Below are 20,478 nucleotides of genomic sequence, written 5' to 3' on the forward strand. Positions count from 1 at the left end.
GAAGGACACAAAAACTGAGCAAGTGCCTACAGCCTGCTTCCCTGGCCCCAGAAAGCCCCACACGCTAATGGGATCATGGCTGAGACCAAGTTCAAGGGAATGGAGAAAAAGGACAAATGTTTACTATCCAGCGCCTGGAGAGCAGGGCTTAAAACGGGGCTCCATAGCGTGGCCAGGCCAGATGCTGCTGGCCCTTCCGTTCCATCCCTTCCCCCAGAAAGGGACTGGGGCTGTTTCTCGGAAAAGCAGCAACAAGGACCAGCCTGCAAGGAGCTCCTTCCCTGCCAGTGACATCTAGGAGGAGCCAAATGCTGGCGTGCCGGGCAGATGGTGCTTGTACTGTAGGGGGGCTGGCACTTTACCCTGCTGCCCTGACCCTCAAATACGCAAGAAGTAAAGGCGGGAAGGGGGGGATACTGACTGCTCTCAGCGTGCAGCCTGAAATCAGTCTCCTGCACAGACAGGGAGTCCCCCAGCACCAGCGGAGAGCTCTGGCTGTTTGTTCTCCCCTCAAACAGCCTGTGGCGGCATCGCTGGCTCACTCGGCTCTGTTTGACGAGGTCTGCCTGAAAAGGCTCCGCAGGCTGTACTCAGAAGCCCATGGCCTCAAACCGAAGCAGAGACCTGAACACCATGACCCCAGACAGTCTGCACCCTCAGCTGGGGCTTGAATGCTGCGCCAGGCCTCAAGAAGGCAGGCACAGCCAGAGCAACCCAAGAAGGAAGCTAGAACAAGGCACCACAAGTACAGCACATGCTAAATGTGCTGGATCAAACGCCAGCAAACTGACTCATTTCAAGGGGATGTGGCAGGAAGCAGCTACATCTAACAGGGTCCCCTGGGACTAGCCCCCCACTAATTGGGAGTGATGTTAATGACCAGGGAGAAAGCAATTCCTGACAAGGCTTGCAGGGGACAGTCACGCTGAGGAGGGAGGGGGTAACTACAGGGAGGCAGGTCACTGAGCGGGAGCACTCCAGCTTGCTGGTCAGCAAACACAATGCCCCATAGCATCAGCCTCAGCTCACACCTAGGACCATGAAGCACTGACCAGTGCAGGCTCCCACCTTGCAATACAGTGACACAGGGTGAAGGAGAGCTCAGCTCTGGGGGCAATGCTGGGGTAGAGTGCCAAGTGCCTCTTCAGGTGTACAGGTGGGGACAGAGGCACTGAGCGCAGACACACATGACAACTAAGCCAGTCCCCAGCATCACCACTGGGACCCGGGTCACAGCTGTTGTGGGCTGGAGGTGTCTGCACATATGACGCTGTAGCGCCCCAGTAAAGCAGGCGCCTTCCAGGCACTGTGGTGCCACGGCTCCAACTGCAGGAGCAAGACAAAGCACCTACCCTGACCCAGTGGAGGAGCTGGGGGGAGAGAGGGGCTGCTCCCACACTGTCGGTCCCAGGGGCGGGAGACCTGTAGCTGGGGTGTTTTCATCTGTCTGCTTTCCTTTGTCTCCCAAATGCGAGTTCAGTGAACCTCACTGGCCTGCACTTGACCAAAGCCTGCAGATGCTTGTCTGACAAGGGGCAGGGGATCCTGCTTGCAGGGGCTGGAGGAGCATGACACAGGGCTTGGGAGGCCCAGAGGGAGGGGGGCACGAGGAGCAGTGCAGTGTGCAATGCCTAGGGGACTGATGAAACCCATGTCTCAGGACACCGCATGTCCACACCCAACGCTAACCGGTTCACTGTAAGTTGGTCCAAGGGAAGGCTCCATTTTCCAGCTACACTTTGAACCCTTCCAGGCAGCTTTTAACCAGTTTCAACAGGCTTGCATGTCTGTCTGCTTCCCGTTTGAATTGCACGTACACCAGCCTGACTGTTATGTGTCCAAGCCTCCCCATCACCTCAGCCTGCGGAGCCAGTGTGGCCACTCCTGAAGCCATGCATCCACAACTGGGGAAGGGCAACAACAAGCTGGAGAAGGTCGGAAGGGTCATGCAGGGGTTGGGAACAGACTTTCTAGTGGCGCAGCACAGAGAACAGGAGGGGGCGACTCCCATGGCCTGCAGGGATCTGACAGCAGGGACCCCATGGAGCGGCAGGCCCAGCTGTGCTGCCCACGTGACACTCCGAGGAAGCTGCGGTGCCTCACAGGGAGGGCTTGCTGGCTGTGTCAAAGCATCACGCAGCACCTCTGACTAGGTGGTGACAGCACTTCTAGCCTTAAACCCCCGAATCCAGGAATCTAGCATCCAAGATTGCACGGCGTTTCACAAGCCCTCAAGCCACAGGCTCTGGGACCCTGCAGAGACAGGAGCAGCCTGGAGGTGCCAGGCCCTCTGCATGCCTGGGAAGGATGTGGATGTGGCACAGGAGAGCAGGGTGTCTGCCCTGCCAGCCCAGCCACCACGCTCCTGTGGTTACAGACTACTCTGCATGGTCAGGAAGCCTCTCGGGTGGGGTGTCGCCGGCACCATACTCGGCAGGGTCCGCAAGACAACCGGAGGGGGAGCCATGCATCCACGCAGCCCAGGAGCAAAGTGCACAGGCCCTAAGTACCCACTGGGGCAGGGACACCGACTGTCGCAGAGACATAGCACTTGCCACCCCCAAGGATGACAAAGGCCAGGTGAAAGCCAGGGACAGGGAGAGCTACACCAGGATAAAGCTGGGTGTCCTGGACATGGCAATGGGACCTTCCACCAGCACCATCCTCCCAGCATGCACAGAGTGCCCAAGCCCACGGCCTGTTGGTTTAAGGCCTCAGCCTCCCACCTTTCCTCACTGTGGCATTCACAGCGCCCCTCCCATCGAGACACCTCCCTTCCAGAGTGGCCTAACACTGCACTGGGTCAAGTCTCCAAGGTCTGCCACTTCGCATCCAACAGGCCTCGACACTCACCCTGCCTTCCCCAGTCTGCAGCTCAGGGGAAGAATCCCCATTAGACAAGAGCTGTGGAAACACCAGCACAAGCACCAGTCACGACAAGGATGGTTACTGCTACAGGCACCAAAATCAGATGCTTTTCTGAACCCAGGAGCTCCTGTGTTGTAGTTACCATGTCCAGGTTTCAAAGGCAGCGCCTGCTGGGAACGCTGCTGTCACGGCCCCAGGCCAGCACCCGGACTTGGCACAGCATCATGCAACAGCCAAGTGCGCAGGACCCCCACTGTGTCTGCACTGTGGCTGGAGATGACAGAGAACCACACTTCATGCTTTCCAAGGAGCTACTGCAGCAGGAAGATGCCCAACAGCGTTCCAGGACCCCCGCAAGGAGAGGTGACCTTTCGCCTCATGGTGCCATTTCACAGGTGAAAACAGGTATGACCTTGGGATAAGCAGAGCTCTTCTGGGCCCAGTGGGCTCACAGCACCAGCTGCTCCATGTCAGCTGGTGCTCACACAGACAGGGCCTCGTTCCCACACCAGTCAGCTCAGTCCCTTCCGCACGTCCCTACGTCAGGTGTGCAGACCCCTTCCAGGCATGGCACAGGACATGTTTGAAGCAATCCCAGAGGCTTCATCAGCATCACACACTGGAAGCAGGGGCACCCAGGAGCTGCAAGTGAAATCTGGCAAAGGCCCCGTGGGCTCCACACACCAGTCTGCCTGCACCCTTCTGGGGGAATTCAGCTCAGCGAGGGAGCACGAGGATATGAGAACACCCAAGGAAGGAGAAAGTGCAGCTGGCCCCGAGTGACCCCAGCCCAGAGGGCTGGGAGGGCCCCATGGGGGACAGCATGGATGCAGGAAAAGAGCATCAACAGACACAGGTGATGCCCTTTCCTGCGGCACCAGGGGGTCAAGCAACCACCTCCCCAAGGGCCCACAGAAACCCTGCTCCTCCTGGGCAAGACAGCCTGGTGCTTCTGAGGACTGAGTGTGGGGACCCAATTATTCAGGGACCAACAGGCATCCAGGACACTGCGTTTTCCTGACTGCCACACCATGTGGCCTGGTGCCACCTTCCCTGCATGTACCAAGAGCTGGGACCTCAGCAATCACTGCACATGTAGATCAACCAAACAGAGAGCCTGGGCCCAGCCCCACGCCAGCCCCTGGCCCTCCTTACCGATTCCTCCTCCTCCTCATCCTCAAAGAAGTCGATCTCGTCAGGGTTCATGTCTGGTCCCAGGCAGTCTGTCTCATCATCTCTGGAACCAACAAAAAACCTGGGAGCGGAGCCCTCGCCCTCAGTGGGGGTCGTCAGGGACGACATCACAGTCCGGGGAGCCGACCATCCCGCTCTGGAAGCATCACGTACAAACCAGGATGAAGGAGGGCCAGCACGGGCACCAGCCAGGGACTGACGCTATGGGGCAGAGCCAAGGGTGCATGGGGCAAGGGCAGGGTAGGTGCTGCATGGAGGGACCCAAGGGCGTGATGGCGGCACCCACAGACGGCACCTGGGCAGGGAGAGGTGCCGTTAGGTGGGGTGGGGGCAGAAGCCAGGGCAACTGGAGGGCGCCCGGGGGGAGGATCCGGTGGGCGCCATGTTAGACAGGCTGCTCCCTCCTGCGGCCGGGAGGGGACGGTGCCATGGCTAGTGCCGAAGTGACTTAACCCTTACAGTGCTGCATGTTCCGGGCTGCCAGCTAATTCAGCGCACAGGACAGTGCGCTTGTGAGCTCCTGCAGCCAAGGTCACTGGCTAGGACAGGAGGCTGGGAGGGGGGTGAGAGTGAAGGTGACTTTCCAGCCCTGATCCTCAGGCCTTTAGCTGGTCAGGGAGACCTGCAACGAGACAGACAGAGAGAGGCCAGTCAGGAGAGGTGCCCAAGTCAGATCGCAGGAAGGGCTGGGCCGGGCTGCCGCAAGGAGCAAAGGGCAGCACCACGCAGGCCAAGGCAGAGCGCCAGGGCCCCGCTGTCAGGAGACCATGAAGCAACACCCCCCCTTCCGCGGGGCCCGGGTCTGCCTTGTGCTGCAGCAGTAACACCAACACCCACCATATGCGGGGGGGGGGGGGACGGCAGCACTCCCTGCCCCCTTCCCAACTGCAAGCAGGGACAGACTTGCGCCCCAAGTTCCTTCCCCACCGGGCAGGGCTGGGGAAGGAGACGCCATCGAGTCCTCCGGTCGGAGCTGGGTGAAAGGGAAGGCATCAAACACTCAGCTGGGGATCCGGGCAGTCCAGACCCACCCCAGCTGTGGGGACACCACCCCAGCGGCATCAACACGCAACGCACAAGACAGCTGCAGCGCGGCCCGTCCCAAAGCCACAGAACACGTGGACCGACACTGAAGCGCCCTGGCTACTCGAGAGCGTGGCTGGGCCTGGTCCGGAGGCAGGGCGGGAGCTGGCCGCTCGCCATGGTGAGGAAGCCGCGCTCCTCTGGGGCAGACTCTGGGGCAGCCGGCAGTGTGCAGGCTCCGTCCCCACGGGGACGCAGGGCGCCTCTCTCCATCGCAGGCTGCACGGCCTGGCAGTGCCCAGAGCTCGGCCTCAGCGCCAGCCCGGGCACCCAGCCCGGCACGGCAAGGCTGAGGCCACTCTTCGCAGGGCCCAAACATTACAACCCACCCCGAGGGGCAGCAGACTGGAAAAGCCTTGCCCAGAAAGCAGCGGGTGCCAATCTGAGGTCCTGCCTCGCCCGGCACAGGCCTGGCGCCACGAGCGACAGGGCACCCGGCAGGCACAGGAGCCTCCCCGAGGCCAGAGGCCACAGTGCTGTTGCTCGCCCGCGGGGCGGCGACGCTTCCTCCCTGCTATTCGTCCCTGAAAGAGGCCGCGAATTCCCATCCAAACCCATCTGCTGGGTGGGCGTCAAGGAGCCGCTGCTCGTGCGCAGAGGGCAGCAAGCGGAGCTGCCAGCGCGGGCCGGCCGGTGCAGCGACCCCCACGCAGCCCTCGGGCAGCGCTCGGACCCCCCCGCGGGCCCAGGACAGCTCCGGCCAGCACACGGCCCCGTGCCGCACGCCGGGCTGCTGGCGGGACGGCCGCCCCGGGCCGCGGCCCACACGCCCCCTTCTCCCGGCGCGGCGCAGCGCAGCGCAGCACCGCTCGCGCTCCCCGCCACACAGCCGCCAACGGCGACGCGCCCGCGGTCTCGCCCTCGCTGCGCGGGTGCCTGGGAACATGCGGCCCGTCGCCCCGTCCTGCCTCCACGGGCGCCGGGCAGCTGCGCGCTGTGCCCGGCCTGGCCGCGCTCCCGGGAGCTGGGCACAGGCGAGCGCCCTGCGCCGCGACACGCCACACCACACCGCGCCGCGCCGTGCCAGCCACGAGACCAGCACCGCGCGTGAGGCGCGGCGAGGGGTGCCACGGCAGGGCCCCGGCCCGGGCGCGGACTGTGCCTCTCGCGCCTCCGCCCGGGACGTGCGAGCGCGGCGGCGGCGGCCGGGAAGGGCGGCACGACCGGCGGCGCGCGCAGCCCCCAGCGCCCGCGGGCTCGGCCCGGCCCCCAGCACCGCCACGGCCGGCGGGCGTCACAGCCACCCCCGCACCGCGGCCCTCACGGCGCCCCGGGCCGAGCGCGGCGGGACAGGGGGGAGGGCGCCCGCCAGGGCCCCGCGCCGCGCCGCGCTCGGCCTAGCAGGCGCCCCGGGCCGGGCACCGCGGGGGGCGGCGGGGTGGGGGTGCCGGGGACCCCGGGGCCGCCCACCGCCGCCGCCGCCATGTCGCGCACTCACCTGCTCCCGGCGCCCGACCCGGCCCGGCCCGGCCAATCGCCGCCTGCTCCCTGCGCCCACAGCCAATAGGCGGCGGGGGGCGGGGCGGGCCGCAACACGGCGGGAGCAGCGCGTCCCCTGGCGGCCGGAGTGGGCGGTGCAGCCCCGCCGCGCCACCCCCCCACCCCCGCCCGCACCCCCCGCACGGGCGCCCCGGACCCCCACTCGGGGCACCCCACCCCCCACCCCTGGACGAGGCATACCGCACCCCCACCCCTGGGTGGCGTACCCCAACCCCCCCCTCGGGGCACCCCACCCCACACCCCTGGACGAGGCATACCACACCCCCACCCCTGGGTGGGGTGCCCTAGACCCCCCCGCTCGGGGCACCCCACCCCCCACCCCTGGACGGGGCATACCACACCCCCACCCCTGGGTGGCGTACCCCAACCCCCCCCTCGAGGCACCCCACCCCACACCCCTGGACGAGGCATACCACACCCCCACCCCTGGGTGGCGTACCCCAAACCCCCCCTCGGGGCACCCCACCCCCCTCCCCTGGACGGGCATCCCACCCCCCGCCACCCCTAGGTGGGGTGCCCTAGACCCCCCCCTCGGGGCATCCTACCCCCCCACCCCTGGATGGGGTGCCCTAGACCCCCCACTCGGGGCATCCCACCCCCGCACCCCTGGACGGGGCATCCCACACCCCCACCCCTGGGTGGTGCACCCCAAACCCCCACCCCCTCGGGGCATCCCACCCCCCCACCCCTGGATGGGGTGCCCTAGACCCCCACTCAGGGCACCCCACCCCCCACCCCTGGATGGGGCATCCCACCCCCCCACCCCTGGATGGGGTGCCCTAGACCCCCCCCTGGGGCATCCCACCCCTGCACCCCTGGACGGGGCTCCCCAGACCCCCCCCTCGGTGCACCCCACCCCCGCGCCCCTGGATGGAGCTCCCCAGAACCACCCACCCCAGACCCTGGCCCCCTAGATGGGCACCTGCCCCCCATCCCCCCTGGGGGTGCCCCAGACCCCCGTGGCCCTGGACAGGGCGCCTGGCCCCAGCGGCACAGCGCAGCCCCCCGCCCCACGGGACACCCAGCCCTTGAGGAGGGAGCATGGGGGTGTGGCACACCCCCTGCAGGGGGAGGGGGTGGGGCACCCCTTCGGGGGGTCAAGGCGCAGGGTGACTGGCAGGGCTCAGCCCACAGTAGGTGGCAACAGCTCTGACCCAGCGGAGTGGGGTGCGCGTGCTGCTCCCCTGAGGCCCCTCGAGAGCCCGTGCACCCTGGTCTGAGCCCAGCAGCCCAGCTTGTCCCTCCTGCCACGATGAGAGCAGCCACCGTGGGGGCAGAAAGGTCTGGGGGTCCACACCTCCTTCTCCCTGAGAGCAGGGATAGGGCACTGCCCCGGAGCGAGGACTGGTGATGGCACACGTGGCCCCAGCGCTCTGGGGAGCTGCCAGCGCACTGCCCTGCAGACGGGCACCAGGCTGCCCCAGGCCCTCCGATGGCCACAAGTCGCAGGAGCCTTCAGTGGGCAGCATCTCCACAGCTAGGTGTTTGCATTGCGGGAGGACAGAAGGAGCCCCGGGTACATGGGCTGCAGGTGCGCTGCATCAGCAACACTGCCACCCGGCCCCCCCAGCTTAGTCACGGCCAAGCACCCCAGCAGTGAGGAGCATGGGTGGTGGGGCAGAAGGGGACATGGGGACATGCCCAGAGACTGGAAGGGAGCGAACGTGCCCGCAGGGGAAAGACAGGTCAGGTGCATGGCGGGGTGACTGCAGGCCAGGGGCTGGCGCCTGCCCTGCACAGGGAAAAGTCAGTGCAGCATTGAGTCAACAGGAGCTGCAGAGAGCTGCACGTGGCTCACGGCAAGCAGGCCCAGCCCAGCACGCCTGATAGCGAGACAAAGCTCATGGTGCTGCCATGCACACTCAGCTCTGGGAGCTCCCATGATTTAGTGTGGCACCCCGGTGCCATGCACTGTCGGTAACCATGTGAGCAGACAGCAAGATGGTAACGGGCCTCCGTGGGGCATGGAGCACCCTCCTTGACTGGGGTCCCTAGTGCGGCCACATCAGGATCTCCTGGAGGCTGGAGGCCTTTGACAGTATTTATGGCCTGGGAGCAAACATGCCGTGGCTGACAGCGTGTGGGCACTGCACAGGGGCACTGCGGGGCAGAGGGCAGGACAGCCATGCCGGCCAGCCAGACCCCTGGCTGGTGTCCTGACAAAGAGGTGCTGGAGATACAGAGAAGCAGGCCATCCCCACAGGGGCAGGGATGCTGGAAGGGAGCGAGGGCACCAGCGAGCGAACAGGAGCTCACAGTGGGGTGCATGGCATCGAGTGCAGCTGATGCAGACACGGGTGTCACGATCAGGAGCAGGCAGCAGAGGAGACTGCTCCCGCTGCAGCACCGGGGAGCGCCGGCGGGAACGCTGCCCGTGCTGGCGTCACCCAGGGAGCAAAGCGCAGAGACCGGGGTGAGGGCTGGAAGCAGCACGCGCAGGATGTCACCAGGCCTCGCGTGTCGGGGAGGAGACAGGGAGACGGCCCGAGCACAGTGTCCCAGCCTCCTCCCAGGGAGCCAGTGTGGAGGGGCTCCCGTCTACTGTGGAAAGGAGCAGCAAGGGCCAAGGGCAGGAAGAGAAGGCAGGAACATCATTTTGAGAGGCTTTTGGCCTAGTGTTCAATGCCTACTCCATGTGGCAGCAGGTACCACTGGTATCCCTGGTTCATACACTATTCATACCAGGCTTGTCTGGGGGTGAGTCACACCAGGGGATTGCCGCTCCTCCAGTTTTCCAGGTCTCTGGAGTAGAAACCACCCCATAATGCTGAGTTATAGCAGCACCACCTGGGACTCGCCTGAAAACATAAAGCAAGGGGCCCCTGCTAGTGGCACGTGTGATCCTGTGTTGGAAGATATGTTAGCCCTTGTCCTTGTTACAAGTGCCCCACGGTCTCTGCCCCAAGGTGCAGACAAGATGACTGCACAGGGCAGGGCACGGGGATGCTTGTGGTGAGTGGTCTCGGGCCTTTGCCAAGTGAGCTGGTCGGCTCCATGCTCTGCTGCTCTCACCTCGTCCCATCACAGCTGAGGCAGGCGGCAACTTTTGGTTCCTGACACGAATTTGCCTCTTGGACCAAAGGTCATTGCAAGTACGTGACAGCAACCACCTTTGCACACCTGCCAGCTGGTAAACACAGCCCAGACACTCCCTGCGCTGCGGTTTATTATCAGGGATTGCAAATGGAAGGAACGAAGGAGAGGCAGCCCTGGGCCAAAGAAACCCAGCTCTCTGGAGCTGGGCAAGGGCCCACCCTGGCCGGTCTGTGCTGAGCCTGCATGCAGCTCCTGCCCTCTGGTTCTGCTCGACGAACGCGGCTCCTGCCCACTCACCATGAGGCTGTAACTGGATGGCACATCTGGGTGGGGGACACAAAGAGGAAAGCATGAGGAGGAGTCCCAGGGGAAAAGGGGCTGGGGTCCCAGAGACACATGTACGACCGGCAGGGCAGGCGAAAGAAGGGGGCAGGGTTGTGGGGTCCCAGGGATGATGAGACACAGGTGAATTCTGCTGAGCCAGGAGCACTGCAGCCTTGTCCAGCACACTAACAAGGTAAAAGAAGGGATTATTCTGCTTGTCAGGCAGAGATCTCTGGGCAAGAGACAGGCGGGGCTTGAACCTGGTAACTGCGCCTCAGCTGTAAGACGTGGCAGGCCCACGTGCTGCAGCAGTCTGGCCCCGGGGCTGGGCAGGAGCCTAAGGTGGCTGAAGGTGGGGCAGCACCACCCTAAATGCTGGGCAGGAGCCCAAGGTGGCTGAAGGTGGGGCAGCACCACCCTAAATGCAAGGGCACATTAAAGGCCCCGTGTGTTGTGCCTGTTGCTGCTGAGCAAAGCACTAACACCCCTCTGCTCCAACGGCATGCAGAGGGGTCACAGCCACCAGGACTCAAGAAATGCCCTAGCCCCCCTGTGGGGTGGTGGGCACGGGGTTGCACTGTGGGAGTGTGAGCTGGGGCCCAGAGAGGCCTTTCGGCAGTTCACGGGTGCAGCATGGGGTGGTGGAGGGGAGACGCCACCAGGACACTCCACACGTTGGATGGCTCTAGGAAGGAGCCGAGTGACCCGGCCCTTGCTGTCGCCTCCTGGTCTCTGTTTGCCCCACTGGTACCGTCGGCCCTCGTGGTGCCGCAGCCTCTGGAGCAGCCAGATCTGGCTCAGCCCCAAGGAGGCTGCAGCCCGTGCTCCATTCAGTGGCAGCTGAAAATGGAGCAGCCCAGGTGCCAGGCACAGACGATGCCATGCCCGTGCCTGTGCCCGGAGGCCTGGGGCAGGAGCGGGGCTCCGTGGGCCGCGACCTTGCCCGGGAGAGCGGCCGTCGGGCCGGCTGCTGGCTCCCCGGCTCCTGCCGCCCTCGCCCCACCTGCAGCGGGAGGGTCCGACCGCGGCCCCCGAGCCTCCGCTGCCCGGGGCCTGGCGGCCAGAGCCCGAGGGAGAGGCCGCGAGGGGCCGGGGCCGGGGCAGCCGGGCGGGACGGCGCCGCCTCGTGTTCCGCAGGCCGTGTCCGGAGGCCGGAGGCCGGCTGGGCGCGCAGGGGTCGGGGCGGGTCCGTGCGCCCGGGGCGGCGCCTCCAGGTGCCGGATCCGCGCGGCCCCGACCGACCCCCGCCCGGCCCCGGCCCCGGCCCCGGCCCCGGCCCCGGCTCCAGGGCGCTGTCCGCGGCGCGGTGCTGAACCAGCGTCCGCCCGGCGCCCCGCGGACCAGGGCGGCCCGACCCCCGCACCGAGCCCGCGGCAGCGGCGGGGCCGGCGGGCGCTGCGGGCTGAGACTGCGCCGTGGCCGTGACCGTGGCCGTGGCCGTGGCCGTGGCCGGGCGGCGCCGTCCCGCCTCGGCGGCGTCCCCGTGATCCCCGCCCCACGCGCCGCCGCCCCTCCCCGCCCGCCGCCGCCCGCGCCCTCCTGCCCGCCCGCGCCCGCCGCTGCATTCCCGGCTCGTCCCGGCTCGTCCCGCCGCCGCCGCCGCCGCCGCCGCCGCCGCCATGGCCAGCACCTTCGCCCGCGCCCTGGCCGCCCGCAAGCCCGCGGGGCTGCTGGCCCTGGTGGGCGCCGGCTCCCTGGCCACCGGCCTCCTGCTCGCGCGGGACCCGCTCCGCGCCGAGCGCCAGCGCCGCCGCTACCCGCCCAGGTAACCGGCACCGGCTCCGGCTCCGGCTCCGGGATCGGGGCCGGCCCGGGACCCGCCGCGCGGCTCCTGCGTCCCGCGGACACCTGTTGCGCGGCCCGAGCCCTGCGCCGGCTCCCCGCAGGCTTGGCCGCGCTCCCGGCCGCGGAGCCAGGCTGCGGCGCGGTGCGGCAGGGGCGCGGGCGCGCGGCGGAGGGCCCGGCTCCTGCCGCCTCGCCCGCCGCAGCCCCCCGGTTGCTGCGCCCGCAGGCCGGGGCCGGGGCCGGGGCCGTATCGCGCGCCGCGGCCGCATGGAGCCGGGTCCCGGCGCGGAGAGGAGCCCCCAGCCCGGGGGCCGCCCCTGCCCCTGCCCCCGGGAGCCAGCTGCCCGTGGGACGCGGCGGCCGCGCCGGAGGAGCGGGGAGCAGCCCTGCTCGGGCGGACCTGCTGCCCGGGCCTGTGCGGGGTGCGGGGCGCGGGCGCCTGGCGCTGCGGGAGCCGAGCCCGGAGGCACTGCCTGGGAGAGGCTGTGGGCGCCCCCGGCCCGGCCGGATCCCCACGTGGCCCCACACCCAGCCTTCCCTTTGCCTTTGCCCTTGCCACGTCCTTGCTTTGCTGGCCCTGGCAGAGGCGCGGGCAGTGCCATGCTCTGGGGCAGCAGCGACCCAAGCCCTGGGCTGCACCTGCCCCTCCTGGCTGCAGGGCTCATCTGGTGCCTAGGACCAGGTTGGCACACGGCCTGGCAGGGCAGGGTGCCCCGGCTGCCAGCTCCCTGTGTGGTGGCACCCAGGCCCGGGCGACTCCCTAGGGCTCCAGGCAGCACTGAGCTCTTGGGGCCATTCCCCACTGATGGCCATGGCCAGGAGCAAGGGAGCAGAGGACCCCAGGGAAGGGCACATAGTCACTGGCAGTTTTGGGGGGAGCCAGGGTGGGGGGGAAGACTGTTCCTCCACTTCCAGAGTCTTTTGCAGCGCCAGGCTCAGGAGTGGCACCAGGGAAGCTCCCGCCCATCCCTTGGTCTGGGGCTGGGGCTACCAGGGTGTGGGCCTCAGCTCAGCCTGCCCAGCCAGCCCGACAGGTCCACACACACCGAAGCCTGAGCTGCCATGTGACTGCACCTCCAGGGCCAGGTCCTGTGGGTGCTTCCCAGAGGAGTTGTTGGCACGTAGGCTCCCCTGCAGGTTTCCCTGGGTGAGGACATTGCTGGCCTTGAGCCAGCTGTGGAGTGAGCAGGGCTCTCCCCATCCCACCACCAGCCACATGGACCATGGGCCAAGGGCAGACAAGCCAGAGTCTGGGTCCAAATAGGAGTGTTTCAGGCAGGAGCCGAGCTTGGCGACCTGGTGCCTGTGAAAGGTGCTGCCAGGATGGGGATGGAGCCAGGCAAGGCCTCAGTGAGATCCTCGGCCCAGCTCTGCTGCCTGTGATGTGCAGGTGCCCGGTTGCTGCCATTGATAGGAGCAGGAGGGAGGGAGTGGGTCCCGGAAATGTGCCTGTTCCAGGGGAGAACATGTCTGGGCGCAGCTGCCACCTTGCAGCACCTGGCTACGCAGGCCCTGTCTGTGCACCGGTGCCTGGCCAGTGGGAGGGGCAGCAGCAGGGGCCACTGCCTTTTGGGCATTGGTGCCCACGTGCCCGCAGGGCCGGGGGGGGGGGGAAGGGGGAGGGTGGCCTGCTGCAGGCAGCTGTGTGTGCCAGGACTCCCAGCCAGCCAGCGCCCAGCAAAGTAGTACACGCGAACGCCAGGCCTGGGTGGGCAGGTGCCAGAGAAGTGGCTCCTGAGCCGTAGCTTAGTGCATGCTTGGGGGGATCACTCAAGGCTGCACCGCCCCCCTGCAGGGCCTGCTCCAGATCCCTTAAGCCTGATCACAATGAGCAGCAGGGAGGTGCCAGGAGGGATTTCCAGTCACCAGCCCCCACTTGCCCTTGCCACGTCTTTGCCCTGCTCACCCCCGCTAGCGCTGTGCACACACTCCAGCATCTGCTGGTGCTGGGGCAGCCCCCATGAGCTGTGCTCTCTGAAGGGAGGCAGCAGGCGAGGGCCACACAGCCACAATGTGCTGCAGCCACCATGGGCAGGGTCAGGAGGGAGGTGATTCCTGCACCACGCTCAGGGGCTCAGCGCCATCCACGAGAGGCTTTTGCAAAGCTCCTAAAAGCAGAGCAGAGCAGAGCACTCACAGCCCTGCCCCTACTGCAATGGGCCCAAGCAATAGGTGAAGGGCTCCTTCCTCCTGCAGCCCAGGGCAGGCAGGGCACGAGCACCTGCAGGAAGCCCAGGGTGCAGAGAGGCAGGGGAAGCCACAGAGACACGTCACCGGCTCCCTGCCCCCACCCATGCCCACTTCCACTGTGACTCCTGCAGCCAAGGCCCCCGCCCCCGCAGTGCAGGTGAGAGCCTGTGCCAAGTGCACAGAGCAGTACAGAGGATACAGGGAGTGCCCAGCTGCCAACTCCCAGCACCACAAGTCTGCCAGACACACCAGCACTTGGAGCAAAGCCTGCAGCTTGAAATCCAGCCTGTGTCAGCTCTGTGCTCACATCCAGTATCCCCATGGCCAGGATCATGGCTCCCAGCTTCTCTTCCCACCTCCTACTGCCCATCAGTGACTCCAGGAGCTGGGGCTGTGGGGATGAGTGGCAGACATGATAGGACTGGCATCTGCAGCACAGGGAGCCAGTCTGCATGTGCACATACAAGTGTGCATGTGTGTGCATGGCTGCAGCACCATAGGTGAGGCAGTGCCAGCGATGCCAGTGGTGCACAGGCACCTGGTGCCACAGCAAAGGGAAGGAACGGTACATAGCAGCACAAGGTGGGTTGTGCCCATGGCCTGTGCCTGTGACCTGCACCCAGTGGCTGTCTCAGTGCTCACATGGGTAGGAGCTGAGCACCTGCACCTCTCCCCCTGCCCGCTCCCCACCCTCGCTGTCGGGTGCCTTGCTGCAAGGGCTGCCCAGCCAGACGAGATCCCAGCCAGGCAGGAGCCAGTGGCCTGGGAGGGGGTGTTGAGTCGGAAATGCTCCCAAAGATCAACGATCAGGACCCCCCAGCCACAGACAGGAGCGCACAGGGCAGCCAGAGCCATCGTGTTCCAAAGCCAAGTGATTCTGGGACACTCCAGTTTCCACGATAAGCAAAGCTGCGTGGGTGCCTGGAGCACTGGGCTGCACAGACAGCCCCGCAGGCAAGACCGAACAGTGTCTGCAGGAGCTGGCCCCACGCAGAGCAACATCCCTGTGCCCGAGCCGGGTGGGCCGACTCGCTCCCCACCCACGCCGGCATTGAACCAGCCACGGTCATCCATCCACCCGCCCCCTCGGGATGACAGCTGGGCGCCCATGACACAAAGGCCCCACTCCTGGCATGACCCAGCCCCAAGCTGTGGCCCCCATGGAGCCTTCCAGCTTTTGGGCCACTGCCTTCAGCTCAGCAGCTTCATGCTGTGCCTGGGACATCCCGGAGGCTGCGCTGCCCCGGGGTGCTCTGGGCACAGCTCACGCTGCTCCTGCGAGCGTGGGGGCCGCCGCACGTCTGCTCCCGAGGCCACGCAAGATCAGGGCAGAGGTTGGCACAGCACCGAGTCTGCGCCAGCTCTCGCGCCCAGCACGGCCTCTGGTGCTGGACGGCCCTGCCCAGCCGGACAGGGCAGCTGCCCCGTAGGCGAGAGACAGCCACATTCCTGGGCCCCTGGGCAGCGGCCCGAGGGAGGCAGCACGGACACAGCTCAGCTTTGTGCTGCGTGTGCAGGGGCGGCGGCGATGGCCAGGGACTGTGACAAGTGCCAGTGCCCCTCCCCTCACACAGCGCCTGCCCGCCCCATCGGGGCAGCTCCGGCCAGGAGGTCCCAGCGCCACGAGGTCTCGCTCCGGCCCTCGGGCAGTGCCTGAGCCAACAGGCGTGTGCTGCGCCCCCTGCACTGACGGGCCAGACCCGGCTGACAAGGCCGTGCCCTGCCCAGTCGGCCCCCAGCCAGCACGGAGCAGCACGGAGCCGTCTGAGGAGGGAGTGTGGTCGGGAGATATCTCTGGCCGCACTGAGCCGATTAGAGCCAATATTAATGCAACAAACTGCACCGGCAGAGAGTGGCTCTGCCAGCCACGGATTGGGGTCAGTCACTCCTTCCCCGGCCCCTGCCCTGCCCTGCCCTGCCCTGCCCTGAGGAGACACCTGGCAGCCAGACACTGCCCCGGAGGAGGTGTCCGGGCCAGGGCCAGGCCCGGGGCCACATGACAGATGGGCACGGCCCAGCCCCAGGCCCGGGGCGACCACGTCTCACAGCTGCAGGGTGCCCGGAGGCCGGCCGCCCCCAGATGCTCAACGGGGGCATCAAACCTGGCAGGAGGCATTTGACAGAGGAGCAGAGACCCTGGTGCCCTGGGGCAGAGGGAGGGCTGGAGCAAGGGCCAAGGGCAGGGTAGGGGTAGGAGAGGGGCAAGCTGGGCCCAAGGGCAGAGCAGGGAGCCGAGGGGGTGGACAACTGCAAGCCCCAGGGCAGCTGGGTGAGGCTGCGGGCAGGCCTGGCCCGGCCATGCTCCCGCTGCCCCCACGGTCCAACGCTGCCCGCCCCCTCCCTGCAGCGCCGAGTACCCCGACCTCCGCAAGCACAACAACTGCATGGCCAGCAGCCTGACGCCCACCATCTACGCGCGGCTTTGCGAAAAGGAAACACCCAGCGGCTGGACCCTGGACCAGTGCATCCAGACTGGCGTGGACAACCCTGGGCACCCCTTCATCAAGACTGTGGGCATGGTGGCTGGCGACGAGGAGACCTATGAGGTGAGAGGTACCAGAGCCCCTGGCACCATGACATGCCCCTGGCACCCCCATCCCAGCCCAGGGCAGCCCAGCCCTGGCCACAGCGCTGTCCAGAGCCCGACACAGAGCTCCCAGCATGGGGCCCCACAGCAGCGCCTGCCCTGCCACGAGGCCTGTTGGGTCTGCACGGATGGACGCCGGGGCAAGAGAACGCAGCTGGCCCCTCGCTGACCTCCTGGGTCAGGCCTCCTGCCACACAGGAACAATGGCACCAGCAGCTGCCTGGGGACTGTGCCCCAGCTCCACCTCCAGGCCCATCCCCAAAGGCGAGGGTGGCTCAATAGGCATCGTTCCCAGGGCATTAGCACCAAGGCCTGGCCTGGGTTTGCAGCTGGGTGCTCCCTGGCCCACTGCAGGGGGGGGGCATACACACCCCACATCCCAGCGCCCGGGCCTTTCCGCAGCCCTGCATGCGCCCCCTGCTCTGAGCCTCTCTGGGCAGCGCCGCATGGGCTCCCCGGGCTGCTGGCCTGCCTGGCACTGCCCCCTCTCCGGCCCCACAGCCCCTCGCTGGCCTCCCCTGGCTGGCTGCCCCCAGCAGCCGCCTGCCCCACAGCCCTGCCCCGCTCTCACCTCTGCCCTGCCCCACGGCACTTGCAGGTGTTCGCCGACCTGTTCGACCCCGTGATTCAGGAGAGACACAACGGCTACAACCCGCGCACCATGAAACACGTCACAGACCTGGACGCCAGCAAGGTGCGTAGCGCGGGGGCACTGCTCTGGGCATGGGGGAGTGGGCATCGCCTGCAGCACAGAGGCCCGAGCAGCCTCTGCTCCAGGCTGGGCTGGGGTAGACCTCCACAGCCCCGCAGGGCACTTTCGGGCCTCTTCCTACAGGCACTGGCATGAGGGCTAGCTCCCCGCACCCCGGGGCTTCCCCTCCTCTGCCCCTGCCCCTGCCCCTGCCCTTGCCCCACCCCGCCCGGGTCTCACCTGCCCCCGCTCTGCCCCCAGATCAAGGCAGGGCACTTCGACGAGCGCTATGTGCTGTCCTCACGGGTGCGGACGGGGCGCAGCATCCGCGGGCTGAGCCTGCCGCCTGCCTGCACCCGGGCCGAACGCCGGGAGGTGGAGAAGGTGGCTGCGGAGGCGCTGAATGGGCTCACGGGTGACCTGGCCGGCCGGTACTACCGCCTCAGCGAGATGACCGAGAAGGAGCAGCAGCAGCTCATTGATGTGAGTCCCAGCTGCCCTTGCCCTCGCCTCCCCTGGGGTCCCGCAGCCCCATCCTGCACCGTGACGGTGCCTGCCCCAGCCCCAGGCCTGGCCTGGTCCAGCCAGGGCTGCTCAGGGACTTCCCAGCGGTGCCACCCTGCGCCCAGCGCCGCCCTGGCCACGTGGACCCAGCCGATGCTCACTGAACCGGATCCCCAGGGCTCTGGCGGGGCTGAAGGCCAGCAGCGGGGGTGCCTGCGCTGCCCTCATGCCACTCTCCTCCCCCAGGACCACTTCCTCTTCGACAAGCCCGTGTCCCCCCTGCTGACAGCAGCCGGCATGGCCCGGGACTGGCCCGACGCCCGCGGCATCTGGTGAGGCCCAGCCTGCAGCCAGCACCGGCCACTGGGCTGGGCAGGCGGCCAGAGGACATGGGGGGATGGCAGGCTGCCCAGTGGGAGCACCCCGCATGCCAGGCACGGCCCCCCCATGTCCCCCCTGTGACACGGGCAGTCCTGGGCAGCAAGCCACTCACCCGGGGGCAGTCCTCGCACCCATCCCAGCACCTGGGAGTGCACACAGCCCCCTTTATCCCTCTGCATGCACCGAGCGTGTAACATGCCCGTGCAGACCCACACCCCCACATAACGGCCAGTCTCCCACACGCACTGCGCAACCACCCTGCACATGCCAGCTCTGCACGGCCACACCATGCAGCACGCAGCCTCCATCGCCCTGCACGGCCATGAACCCCCCCGTACAGCCACCCCTGCACGCTCTCCAGCCTAGCCCCACACATGCACACTTGTATAACCACCCCTGCACACACGTGCGCTCTAAAACCTACCCCCCACACACGAGTGCTTGTGTAACCACCCCTGCGTATGCTGTGTGACCAGCCCCTACACCCCCCAGTCTGTGCACCTATACACTCTATACCCACCCTCCCCTCACGTCGCACAACCCCCGCAGTGACCCCCCACCAGCCGATAACCAGCCTGGCCCCGAGTGCTGCCCGCTCCACACCCCTGCCGTGCACCCCCGCTCCCTCGTCAGCCACGCTGCCAGGGCCTGGGCACGCGCTGCCTGCTGCTCCCCACGCCCATGCTGTCAGGCAGCCTGTGAGCAGAGCTGCACACGTGTACGTGCCATGCCCACATCCTACCCCCTGGGGCGGCCCCACTGTGGTCACACACGACGGGCGCGTGCCTCAGGCGTGGCTGCAGCCGTGCCCGGGCCGGCCTGCCTGGCGCCTTGTCTGGGGGCAGGTCGAGGTGGGTGGGGGGTGCCGAGGGCTGGGGGGGGCACATGGCCACAGACACTGATGGGCCGCCCTGCCCAGGCACAACAACGAGAAGAGCTTCCTGGTGTGGGTGAACGAGGAGGACCATACCCGCATCATCTCCATGGAGAAGGGTGGCAACATGAAGCGGGTCTTTGAGCGGTTCTGCCGTGGCCTGAAGGACGTGAGTCCTGGGCGGGCAGATTGGGACGGGGGGCACGGGGGGCGGCCCCTCTCTCTGGTGCCGCATGTCTGCGGGGGCCGAGGGGGACCCCCGGGCGGCCCAGCCCCGTGGGGCCTGGGGGCGGCTGATGGGCTGCGGGTGCCTCTCGTAGGTGGAGCGGCTGATCCAGGAGCGGGGCTGGGAGTTCATGTGGAATGAGCGGCTGGGATACATCCTCACCTGCCCCTCCAACCTGGGCACTGGCCTGCGTGCAGGCGTCCACATCAAGCTGCCGCTGCTCAGCAAGGTACGGCCGCGCTGGGGGCTGGGGCCAGCCTGGCACGGAGCTGGCGTCGTGCAGCACTGGGTGCAGGATCAGGGGCTCTCAGGGCAGAGAGGAGCAGACCTGCCCCGACCCTGGAAGCTGCCCGCTGTGGGGCTCCCAGCACCCAGCACTGCCCGCCAGCTCCCAGGAGCAGTGCGGGGCATGGGGGGCTATGGCAGGAGTTCGCCTTTGCCTGGTCTCTGGACATCCCCGATGTTGACACCACTTGTGCTCCGGTCCAGGACAACCGCTTCCCTAAGATCCTGGAGAACCTGCGGCTCCAGAAGCGTGGGACAGGGGGTGTGGACACGGCTGCCACGGGCAGCACCTTTGACATCTCTAACCTGGACCGCCTGGGGAAGTCGGAGGTGGGTGCTGAGCCACGGCAGCAGGGCTGCACATCGTGGGCACGGGGGCACGCATGGGCAGGGGGACGGGGCAGTACAGATGGGGGCTGGTCACAGCTGGATGAGCCAGGTGCTGGGCCACAGGCAGCGCCAGACCAGGCCGTGCTGTGCGGGGCGGGGTGGGAGCCGACCAGCACCCTGCAGCGGCAGCCGCCACCACGGCCCCTCCGGTGTCTGGCCCGTGCAGGTGGGGGAGGGCTTGGGCGGGGGCAGCAAGGGCCATGCAAGCCTGGGGGACCAGGACCCCATGAAGGAGCATGGTGGCAGGAGAGTGCGGGGCCCAGCCGCCCGCCCCGACCCACCCCGTGCCCTCCGGCCGCAGGTGGAGCTGGTACAGCTGGTGATTGATGGTGTGAACTACCTGATCGACTGCGAGCGACGGCTGGAGCGGGGCCAGGACATCCGCATCCCCTCACCTGTGTCCCAGTTCAGGCACTAGCCCGGCCCCGCCGGCCACAGCACCTGGAGCGCCGCCCCCGTAGCCCGCGTGGCCCCACGCCCCGCATGCCCCAATGCCCTGCGCTACCCCCAACGCACTGCACCAGCCTCCATAAACCGCTCGCTGCTGTGACCCCGCCTCG

General features: G+C 67.3%; 2 protein-coding genes across 9 annotated transcripts in view; one reads left to right on the top strand and one right to left on the bottom strand.

Moving 5' to 3' along the window:
- The window catches only part of PPIP5K1 (diphosphoinositol pentakisphosphate kinase 1), a 65,048-nt gene extending 58,441 nt beyond the window's left edge, over positions 1-6,607 (bottom strand). For 4 of the 8 annotated variants that reach the window (XM_059714437.1, XM_059714436.1, XM_019496726.2 and 1 more), the window contains exons 1-3: positions 4,900-6,542; positions 4,522-4,684; positions 4,024-4,198 (exon numbers count right to left, since the gene is read on the bottom strand). In XM_059714437.1, the coding sequence (XP_059570420.1) occupies positions 4,024-4,170 (147 nt within the window). In that variant the 5' untranslated portion in view covers positions 4,171-4,198; positions 4,522-4,684; positions 4,900-6,542. Of the gene's footprint in view, positions 1-4,023; positions 4,199-4,521; positions 4,685-4,899; positions 6,543-6,583 lie in introns of those variants that run through there. The other 4 variants (XM_059714433.1, XM_059714434.1, XM_019496728.2 and 1 more) reach the window with 4 other exon arrangements.
- Positions 6,608-11,563: 4,956 nt separating this feature from the next.
- On the top strand, positions 11,564-20,468 carry CKMT1B (creatine kinase, mitochondrial 1B). The gene is made up of 9 exons (XM_059714439.1): positions 11,564-11,770; positions 16,328-16,526; positions 17,166-17,261; positions 17,520-17,741; positions 18,009-18,094; positions 19,063-19,186; positions 19,338-19,472; positions 19,733-19,858; positions 20,220-20,468. The coding sequence occupies exons 1-9, from the start codon at positions 11,625-11,627 to the stop codon at positions 20,334-20,336; spliced, it is 1,251 nt and encodes a 416-aa protein (XP_059570422.1). The 5' UTR covers positions 11,564-11,624; the 3' UTR covers positions 20,337-20,468.
- Positions 20,469-20,478: the final 10 nt, after the last annotated feature.

Source organism: Alligator mississippiensis, chromosome 11 (genome assembly GCF_030867095.1).
Source record: "Alligator mississippiensis isolate rAllMis1 chromosome 11, rAllMis1, whole genome shotgun sequence".
NCBI lineage: Eukaryota > Metazoa > Chordata > Crocodylia > Alligatoridae > Alligator > Alligator mississippiensis.

Coding starts and splice junctions, on each gene's coding strand:
- CKMT1B (XM_059714439.1), top strand. CDS start 11,625: ATGGCCAGCACCTTCGCCCGCGCCCTGGCCGCCCGCAAGCCCGCGGGG. Junction 18,095..19,062: donor CCCGACGCCCGCGGCATCTG/GTGAGGCCCAGC, acceptor CGCCCTGCCCAG/GCACAACAACGAGAAGAGCT. Junction 19,473..19,732: donor AGCTGCCGCTGCTCAGCAAG/GTACGGCCGCGC, acceptor GCTCCGGTCCAG/GACAACCGCTTCCCTAAGAT.